General features: G+C 45.8%; 2 protein-coding genes across 2 annotated transcripts in view; one reads left to right on the top strand and one right to left on the bottom strand.

The window, feature by feature from the left end:
• Positions 1-6,286, bottom strand: part of SFXN1 (sideroflexin 1) — a 35,562-nt gene extending 29,276 nt beyond the window's left edge. The window contains exon 1 of the mRNA XM_010718966.3: positions 6,204-6,286. The gene's annotated coding sequence lies outside the window, so the exon portion shown is untranslated. The remainder of the gene's footprint in view (positions 1-6,203) is intronic.
• DRD1 (dopamine receptor D1) lies at positions 1,322-3,767 on the top strand. The gene has a single exon (XM_019620416.2). The coding sequence runs from the start codon at positions 1,998-2,000 to the stop codon at positions 3,351-3,353; it is 1,356 nt and encodes a 451-aa protein (XP_019475961.1). The 5' UTR covers positions 1,322-1,997; the 3' UTR covers positions 3,354-3,767.
• Positions 6,287-10,340: the final 4,054 nt, after the last annotated feature.

Here is a 10,340-nt window from a genome sequence, read left to right as displayed (position 1 = left end):
TCACCCCGGACCGACCCGAGCATCCCGCTCCGGTGAGTACCTTGCTTTGCCGGGTGCCGAGCGTGCCCCGGGCTATCGGTGCTCCCCGGGCTATCGGTCCTCGCCGGGGGTGCCTCGGCCTGCAGCCCGCCGCCTGCACCGCTGCGAGCATCGCCCAGCCGTAAGTTGGGTGCCGGTACTTACTTTACGCGTCAATGAATGGGACTCGGCTGGCTCGCAGCGCCGAGGCATCGCGCAGCGTCCCGCAGCTCGGCGGGGCAAAGTGATCCCGTGTGCGCTCAACTCCCGCAGCCCGGCTTTGCGCGGCGTCCTGCTTATTTCCCGAGAAAGAGGAAAAATTGGGGAGAACCGGCCCAGGGGAAGCTGCGTCCGACCGACGATGTGAAAGCAGGAGAAGGGGGGCTGCTCTGTGCCCTCTGCGTGCCTTCACCCCGTCTTTCTCTTGTCTTAATCCTTTAGGAAGGAGACGCCGGACGGACAGAGCTCTCTCAGGGGCGATGCTGCCGAGCCCTGCCCCCGGCAGGAGGAAGTCTGTGCCGCCGGGGCCGCCCTCCCGGGCGAACGGAGGAAAAGCCCCCGGCACCGGAGATGCGTGGCCCGGGAGAGCGTGAAGAGCTGCTCCGCCTGCGCTGTTATTAAAGGGAAAAGCATGCTAGAGCAGGCTGCTCCGATGGCCGGAGCGCAGCCCCTCTGAGCAGGAGGTGAGATTATCCCGTGCTGTCATGGAGAGCTATAATCTAGCAAAGAAGCACTAAAGCCACTCTTCCCTGCTGGAAGAGGAACCACTCTTGGCACCACCACCTTCGTGCAGAGGGGAGCTCACTCAGGTCCTTCCTCCTCCTCTCTCCCTCCTTTCACCCTTCAGAGAACAACGGAAGAAAGAAAGAAACAACTGCGACTTGGCCCTTGCTGGTGCTGGGAATACCGTGCCTTTTGCCTGGGATGACTCCCTCTGACGGGATGTACAAAGCACCACCGGGACCGAGCCAGCCAACAAAGTTTGTGGAGCAATCTATGGGGTCTATGGGATGGAGGTAGCCTGGCACATACTGACGGGGTCCGTCGCACACTGCCCACCAACGCTGCCCCTCTGCTCGCTGCAGGACTAACTCCTGGGGACTAAACTTTGGCAGCTCCTGCTTTGCCGATTGACGCTTTCAGGGAACAACACATGCCTGCACCTGATGCAATGTTGGGTTTGTTTGTAAGATTTGCTATGCAATTCCAAACTTAATTGAGGAGAAGAGACGGCCCTGCGTCCCAGAGCAAACAGAAACGAAGCTGAAAGGTAGGAGCCAGAATTTCTCATTTCAATAAAACTAAATAACCTGAGCTACTTCTTACTGAAAACCTTTAAAACACACCTGCTGTATGCTTATTTCCTTTGTCTCTGGAAGTGTAAAACTTGAAACGAAGTGAAGAATTGCTCACTGATTCTGCCCAGAAGCAGAGAACTGGTGGATTTTGTAAAGGAGTGTGCTGAGGAGGAAGGATGGGGTGCTTAATCAGTGAGACATTTAGGGAGCCAAAGCAGAGGAAAAGCACCTCATACAGCATGCATCAGTAAATATGAAGGGCTAGTGCAATGGACGCTGGAAACACTCGATCAATAGTCTATTTAAGTGGGAATATATGCAAGCATGAAAAAGTGATTGCTTTCCTGTCTGAGGGGTATATTTGCAGAGGACAGCAGCAGAACATTTGCAGGTGAGCTGTCTGAATTAGGCTGCTTCATGCTGGGGTGGTGCAGTGTGTTCTTGAAGGAATTGCTTAAAAACCCCTCTGTGGAGGTGACCGTATTTGTGCATTTTCAGTTCCTGCTCATAGAGCTTTCAATGTCGTTCAGGGAGATTCAGAGTGGATGAAGTCCATCTGGGCTTGAGGGGACCGTAACCAAGAGCCTTTGGTCTGTTCGGACGTCTCATGTTTGCTATCTGGAAGGAAAGGAGCTGATGTCGTCATGAAAATCATGATGTGATTTTCCCTCAGGAGAAACTATGACTTGGAACGACACCACTATGGATGGGGAAGGGTTGCTTGTTGAAAGGGACTCTTCCTTTCGGATCCTCACGGGCTGCTTCCTCTCGCTGCTGATCCTCTCCACACTGCTGGGAAACACGCTGGTCTGCGCAGCTGTCATTAGGTTTCGCCACCTCAGGTCCAAAGTGACCAACTTCTTTGTCATCTCCTTGGCCGTGTCAGACCTCCTGGTGGCGGTTTTGGTCATGCCTTGGAAAGCCGTGTCTGAGATCGCTGGTTTCTGGCCTTTTGGTTCATTTTGCAACATCTGGGTGGCCTTTGATATTATGTGCTCAACAGCCTCCATCTTAAATCTCTGTGTCATTAGTGTGGACAGATACTGGGCCATCTCCAGCCCATTCAGGTACGAGAGGAAAATGACCCCCAAAGCAGCCTTCATCATGATCAGTGTGGCGTGGACTTTGTCTGTGTTGATTTCCTTCATCCCTGTGCAGCTGAACTGGCACAAGGCTACAACCACGAGCTTTTTGGACCTGAATGCCAGTTTACAAGGTATAAGCATGGACAATTGTGATTCTAGCCTAAACAGGATGTATGCCATCTCCTCTTCTCTAATTAGCTTCTATATACCTGTGGCCATCATGATAGTAACCTACACAAGGATATACCGGATTGCTCAGAAGCAAATACGACGAATTTCAGCTCTGGAGAGAGCAGCAGTGCATGCCAAGAACTGCCAGAACACAAGTGGCAACAGAAGCAGCATGGACTGTCAGCAACCTGAGAGCAACTTCAAAATGTCCTTCAAGAGGGAAACAAAGGTTCTAAAGACTTTGTCAGTGATCATGGGGGTGTTTGTGTGCTGCTGGTTGCCATTTTTCGTGTTGAACTGCATGATTCCCTTCTGCGAGCCCACCCAACCGTCCAAGGGAGCAGAAGCTTTCTGCATTAACTCCACCACCTTTAACGTTTTTATTTGGTTTGGATGGGCTAATTCTTCCCTAAACCCCATCATTTATGCCTTCAATGCTGATTTCCGTAAGGCATTTTCCACCCTGCTAGGATGCTACAGGCTCTGCCCGATGTCCGGCAATGCTATAGAGACTGTTAGCATTAACAACAATGGAGCAGTTGTTTTTTCAAGCCAACATGAGCCCAAAGGGTCCAGTCCCAAAGAGTCAAATCTGGTTTATCTGATCCCACATGCAATCATCTGTCCAGAAGAAGAACCTCTAAAAAAGGAAGAAGAAGGTGAACTATCTAAGACCTTGGAGAAAATGTCTCCAGCATTGTCGGGTATTTTGGATTATGAAGCTGACGTTTCTTTGGAAAAGATCAATCCCATTACACAAAATGGGCAGCATAAAACCTGAACAGTAAGGTGTACCCAGCAAAACATAATAGTGTACAATGTGATGATCTTAAAAAAAAAAAGGTATAATTTTTTGTATGAAACTAAGCTCTAGGGAGAAGTACACATTTACATAAAGCCCTGAATGAACTTTCCTGGCATTAAATTTAATATTTAAAACACTAAACAGCAAAAGGGTACTGAAAATTGGTTAAAAAAATGGATGTTAAACTGTGCTGTTCATACTGAGGAATATACACAAATTTGGATACAGTGCAGTGATAAAATACTGCTTCTCCTCTGCACCTAGAGAGACCAATTTCTTGCTTGAAGTGAGGCAAAAGATAAATGTTAAGTATTTAAAGATTCATGTTTACTAGAATATAAAGGATTGCTGTGTCTTGTGACAGTGGGTGTTAACAGGTCCTAATTAAAGGCTGAGGGGTTGTAAAGGGAGGTAGAGGCCTTCTTAAATTTATTTCTGAAAAAATAATTGAGCCTTATAGTGAGAATGGTTATTTTTAAAGCTTTGGGAGTTAACATGTTGATACTGGTTTTATTTATTTATTGTTTTAAATTGATATTTTTCATATGTTATTACAGATCTAGCTTTATTTATGTTATTTAAGATGTCTAAATAATGGGGTATTTTTGGAGTGTCATTACTGCATTGTGGCCAGACAACCAGTCAGCACTTTATGAAAGCCCCGATGGCCTCGAGAGCTGTGAGGGATGGAAGAAGGCTGAGAAGCTCAGTGAGAGACCAAGGAATCAACAGAACTGATGTGGAGTGGAGCTCGTTTCCTTATGGGCTTTGGTTTTTAAGTGGGATTTCTTTCAAAAGATAGGATCAGCGTTGACTGAGTTGTGAATTCTCTTCCCTTTTACAAATAACAAGAAATTGCTGCTATTTATTTTTTAAAGAGTTTCACGTTACAAAGACTTTGCTAGAATGTCAAGTTTGTGGATCTGTACAGACCTTAAGTACGACTACAACCTTAAGGAGAATCCAATCTGAGAAGAAAAGCTACTTAGGTAACAATTCGTAGTATATAACGTTTTGTATTTATGTAAGATAAACAGCTTTCTCAGACTTTTCTTATTCCAAGTCTTGGATATCTTTTCCGAACAAACACAATTGGTTTTATGGTAGTAAACATGCCAAATCTCGTTATCATCTGTATTATTTCTGCTCTCAGTCTGAGTTCAAGTGGGTACGCAGTGCTTTACTTTGGAGGCCAGGAGGACGTTACATTTTAGTAATTCCCACATCAGTAGTCCGTTCAAATAAGGAATAGTGCCTCATTACTGATTTGAATTAAGACTTTCCTAACTACGGATGGAACTGCAGCCCCCACCTCAAAAAATGCCCTGTGAGCTCCAAAACAAAGACGCCAGTGTTTAATTCAAAAACTGCCATGGTCCTTCCCTGCTGCTTTCCCTCTGTAATGCCCAAAGTGAGCAGTGAACTTTAGCGACAGGAACACTGGGAGTCAACATTCAGCAGCACTCCAAGACAGAGCTCTGCTTTCTGAATGGGCACAGATACCCTTTGGAGAAACTTTTCATAATATATCAAAAAAACAAGCAAACAAACAAACCAAAACAAAAATGTTGTCAGGAAAAGAGAACTGAGAGGAAAATCTCAAAGTCTAATGAACTATATACATCCTGCATCAGGTCTGTGTATTTATGTATCGTGAATGTTTTCATAACTTTATTGCCTGTAAGCTGCTTTCATACATACAATAAAATTATTTTGTGAAGAGAGGGTCAAATAAAGCAATCTACATGGCATTTGTTAAATACATGCAGTTGTATCGATCATGTTAAAGGCGGGGATGGTTTCTGCTTTTCTGTTTGCCCTCATTTGGGATCACACCAGGGAGGCAGATGGGAATTCTTATTAGAAGCAGGAGAAAGTCCTCAGTGCTGTGGGAACTCCCAGTCCTTCTCTCAGCTGGGGTCTGAAACAACTACGTCCTGCTTGAATGTGACCAGGTGAAATGTGCAACAGTAGATTTATTGGTGACTCTTACTTTGGTCCATTTGCCTTGGCTTAGTAGACTGGGGGACTTTGTTTATAATGCACTCTTATTGTTGCTTTTTGAATTATTTTTTCTTTCTGAGATGCTTGATAGAATCCCACCACTAGTATTGTTTTGGGTCAAAATGAGTCATTTTTGGAGTGATGAGCTGGTGGTGCTCAGCAAAAGGACAGAAGCATCAATTTGTTAACAGCAGCCTGGCACTTTGCTTTCAGCTTTGTCAGCAGATTCATTTTGAAATGAAGAAAAAAACCCAAACCTACAGAAAAAACCTGTGGTTGCTTCTGCATTACCAACATGATGCAGCTGGGATTGGACTGAGTGCAGGGGCTGCAGTCATGTCCCTCCCTGGTGCAGAAACATGATTTAAGAAGAGCATGTAAAGCAAGATGCTGGTTTCATTCTAGATGGTTCAGGGCTGATGTATGCTCTGTGGTGTGAGCAGTGGCCATCCCAGCACCTTCCTGCCTGTGGCTGGAGCAGAGGGACAGATCTGTGGGGAACATTCTTGTTCCTCTCAGTACTATGAGCCAGGCAGGATAGACTCTTGGCTTATTTCTTTCTGTCCCTCTATTTGAACAGTATTTGCTTCCAACTCCTGCATGTATTTTACAGTACCAATAATACGTTTGGATCTTCATTTATCATCATACCCCCTTTTCCTGCTCCTTTTCAGGTCTCTTTACCTGTCACCTCCTTTCCTCCCACTCCTACCAGAGCCCTCCTGCCACCCTCCATTGGCTCCGTAACACTTTGCTGGGAGAAAGTCCATCCCCACGCCCTTCCCCAGGACTCCCCTTGCTGCACCCAGCAGTGCCTCCTACCTGCTGTGGAGCCGGAGATCAGGGCCAGGACCGGCAAGAAGGACCAACCTGCTGCCACCCTATTTATGTGTGCTCTCACCCTTGTTAACTGCCCCACAGCTGTAACCTGCTGCTTGGAACCAGTGTAACCTTCCCTTCTGCACCACTTCCTCGTGACTGAAGGTATTTTTCTGTTTGTAGATGGAAGAGGTTAATGATTAACCCCATGGCCTTGATGAAGGAGCTGTTAGCAGTGAGTGAGCCAGAATCGCTAGATTAAATCTGAATACATTTCTCCCATCCCTTGGCAAGTGTGCTATGCTAATTTGGATCTCTGACTTCACAAACTGTACAAAAGATAGGAGATGGGAGAGTAAATGCCTTTGCTGATGAACAGCTTTAATAACATAGTTACTGGGAGACGGTGCTGGATTATTTCAAATGAATAATTTTCAGAAGCACCCAAATCTGATTGCAATCTCAAACAACCGCTTCGAATCTCGACAGGCAGCTCTTTACAATAATACTTTGGATTTTAGCATAATGACAGTACAACATGTTCTCGGTGATGTCACTTATGTGGCCACACAGCAACTGTAACTTGAAGAATAAGAACAGTGCCATTCCATAACTGTTCCATTCCAGCACAATCCCATAACTCTTGAAGGATGAAAGCACATTGTGTGGGGTGTCCCAGGTTTCCATCAGATTTCTTGTATCTGTCAAGTCAGCAATTTCCCCTTAAACCCGCTGGATTAAAAGAGAACTCACCCCACACGAATGAAACCGCTTCTGGGTTTTGAAATTGCTGAGTGAAAGGTGTCCTAAAATTAAAGGTGTTCAAAATTAATTTATTGCACCGGGCTGGATGGGCCCTGGGCAGCCTGATCTGGTGGGGGGCACCCAGCCCAGGGCTGTGGGCTGTGTAGGGTCCCCTCCAACACAAAGCTTCCTGTGATTCTGTGATTTTGCTCATGTAAAAAGTTTTCCACAATAAGAGGACGAATTCTGCCGAGAAAAATGTCATGCAAAAACTTTCAGCCCTATTTCTTTCTTGCTTGAGGGGATGTAACGTAGCAAAACGCAGCCTGGGAAGCACGTAGCAGTGGTAAAAGCACCTCCCTGCAAACAGCGGGGTGCAGATGCAGATGTACTCCCAAAAACCTTGAAACTTCAGCAGTTTAAACCTGGGTTTTTCACTGACCTGTGTTGAGAAGAGCAGTTTTCTGTATCCAGGCTGCAGCGCTTTCCTTCCTACCTGCTGGAGCCTCCTGCTACTTTTCAGCAAATTCCTTCTTCCTCTTTCCACAGCACTCTATACAAGTTTTGTCTGTTCTGCCTCATTTTCCCTTTCAGATTGGGACAAACTGTAGGGATGTGGTTTGATCTGAAATAACAAACACTTTTCACCCTCCTAGCAGCTCCATTCCTTGTTCTCCACCCCCCACCTGTCCCAGTGCAGTCATGCTTCAGCAAATAGAACACAAACAGTAGTTACCAAGGTTGGCATCTGGGGGGAGAAATGCCACAGGGGCCGGATTCCCACCCTCTCTCAGGGTGTAGCCCAGGACAGGAGTGGTGTAGGGGTGGGCAAGGGGCCCTGCAGAGCCCCATTGCTGCTGCTTTGCACGTTCCACATGCCACAGGCAGCAATCAATGGAGCGCTCAATATTTCAGTCACTTTCTTTTGCAAAATGACTGTTGATTCCTTCCCACCCCCATTGGCTGGCCATGCTCAGAATTAAACACAGGAGGAGATCACCAGTGAAACCCTGGGTGCTGGCAGCAGCCAAGTGCAGCCGAGGGCTGGGTTGGGTTGGGTTGGGATGGCTGAGGAGAAGTTTCTCTCTTCCCCCAGCTGGAAGGGTTTCTGTCATTCTGGACAAGCTATTTCTGGGCTCTGAGGTGAGGGTTTCCTTTCTTTGGACCTAATTTCTTGCAAAGGGCTCCCTTAGTTTGAGCCTGTTGTGCTTTCCCTCAGCTGGCAGTAACTGGGCTGGATGAGGCTCTCAGCACCTGATCGAGCTGTAGATGTCCCTGTTCATTGCAGGTGCGTTGCATCAGATAACCATTAAAGATCCTTTCAGCTCAAACTATTCTACAAATTTGGCATCTTCTTGCTGTGCTGCTTCTTCAAATAGATGCTTAGCTGGATCCATAACTCCAGTACACTAAGCAGAGTAAATGTGTCAGCAGTTAAGTTAATCAAAATAACACTTACACCTTTACTCCTTAAGGAAGGTAAGAGAATGATTTGTGATACTGCAGAGCAGTTTCTCAGTGTTGAAGTTATCTGAGGTGGTTATGAGCCACACCTGCTGTCTGCAGCGATGCACGGTTCCACTGCTGTCATGGCTTGTGTATGCAGTGCATGGAAGTGCTGTGCAGGAAAAAGAAACGAGTGAATGGGTCTCGTGATGCACGGTCTGCTTTGGGTAGACCTGAATATTCACAGTGCTAAGGCAAACTTAAATGCCAGGTTTCTTCCTGGCGTTGTCTCCCTGGATGACACGAGCTATAGCAGGAGCTGATGCTGGAATATCACTGCAAGCTCTGATTTTATTCCTTCTGCAGCCAAAATGAGGCCATGGAGGCTGCCAAGAGGCATACTTTTTGGGTTTGACACACAGAGATTGCATTTTTAATGCTGTAAGTGCTGTTCCTTACCATTGGACTCCCATGTGATAGATAACTGCAGTCAGAGCCTTGCAGTAAAACATTTGCTTTCAAGGAGGACAGAATAAAATACAACAGTATTTTTGTTAGAACAGAAAAATATTCCTTTTAATTGGCCAATCTCTGACTTTTCTCAGATCTGAGCTGACAAGCAGTAATTATGTAATTAAGTATGGAACTGGAGAATAATTTTCTAATCTAAACCAATGTTTACCACTGCAGGACAAGTTGTGTGTTGAGGCACAGACCGGAGCATTCAGGTGGAGCTAAAGACAATTTGGCAGAGATGAAGATCAGCTTTTCCTCTCATCCTGACCATCCCGTGGACTGCTCTGATTGTAAAGAGAGCTGTGACTGTGACTAACTGTACAGGTTTTGTGAATTTGAGTTTAGAGCTGGGTAGAATAGACTGAATACAGTAAACTACCCCCAATATTCCACCATCATGGGAATCAGAGTGAGGAGAACCATATTTGAATCTTGGATGTATGGGTCTTTTTGCAGCCATCCTATGAAGACTAAGATAATAATTGCAATAATTTGAGAAAGAAAAGATTAAAGGTGATATTCCTGCATAAATATCCAGATGGAAGAGCAATTCTTTCCTTCTTACCCTACAGAATGAATCTTTCTGGGGCACGGCCTGTGTCCAGCTCCCATGCAGAAGGATTAGGGAGCACGAAACCATTGCACTTGGCTTTGCTTCTCCATTTGAAATGGGACCTGGGACCAGAGGTGTTGAGGGGCTTGCATGAGCAAGAGGAGCAGCAATGTGACTGGGACACTAGGTCCAATCTTGCTGCTGTCCCTGGCTTCTGGAGGACACTGCTGATGACAATGAGTTACAAGTAATGAAGTGCTCAGCTGTGTTGTTGTACCCCTTGCTTTCCATTGCCATGTGAGGTAGTGAGTGCTTGCAGAATATGGACAACTGATCCCTTTCAGGAATAACACAACAAAGTCTTTTCAGGAGATATAAATACAGAGGTATGAATCCTCTTGAGCCACGAGGAGTTTTTGTTCCAGATCTTGAATTCTAGTTTAACACTTCTTTCCATATAGGGGCATGGTTACATATCTGCATTCATCTGAGATATGAAGCCTTGTCATGAAGCAATTGTACACATTAAGTGCTTGAAATTCTGCCATTGAGCAAAAGGCATGGGTTGCTTCCCCATTTCCTGCTTACAGAAGTGTTCCCTCCTGTGGGGATGCATTAGCAGGGAAGAGGCTGTGCACAGAGGAAAGAAAATTTGGAGTCGCTCAGGGACAAATGTTGATCTATCACAGCTGAATAAATCCACAGTAATATAATTTATTCCCTGGGATATGCATTAGATTTATCCTGGCGTATATGAGATCACGAACTTCTGCATGCATGGTTCCCCAGCTGATATTGGCACAGTGCGATTCTGATGAAATTCCAGACTACCTTAAGTTTGATGTTTCCCTTAGAAAACCCTTTTCTTTTTCTTTTTCTTT

This window comes from Meleagris gallopavo, chromosome 15, assembly GCF_000146605.3.
Source record: "Meleagris gallopavo isolate NT-WF06-2002-E0010 breed Aviagen turkey brand Nicholas breeding stock chromosome 15, Turkey_5.1, whole genome shotgun sequence".
In the NCBI taxonomy this organism is placed as follows: domain Eukaryota; kingdom Metazoa; phylum Chordata; class Aves; order Galliformes; family Phasianidae; genus Meleagris; species Meleagris gallopavo.
This window is presented reverse-complemented; position numbering and strand designations above follow the sequence as displayed.

Bases quoted from the DNA above. Each gene is read 5' to 3' on its own strand.
- DRD1 (XM_019620416.2), top strand. From the start codon at position 1,998: ATGACTTGGAACGACACCACTATGGATGGGGAAGGGTTGCTTGTTGAA.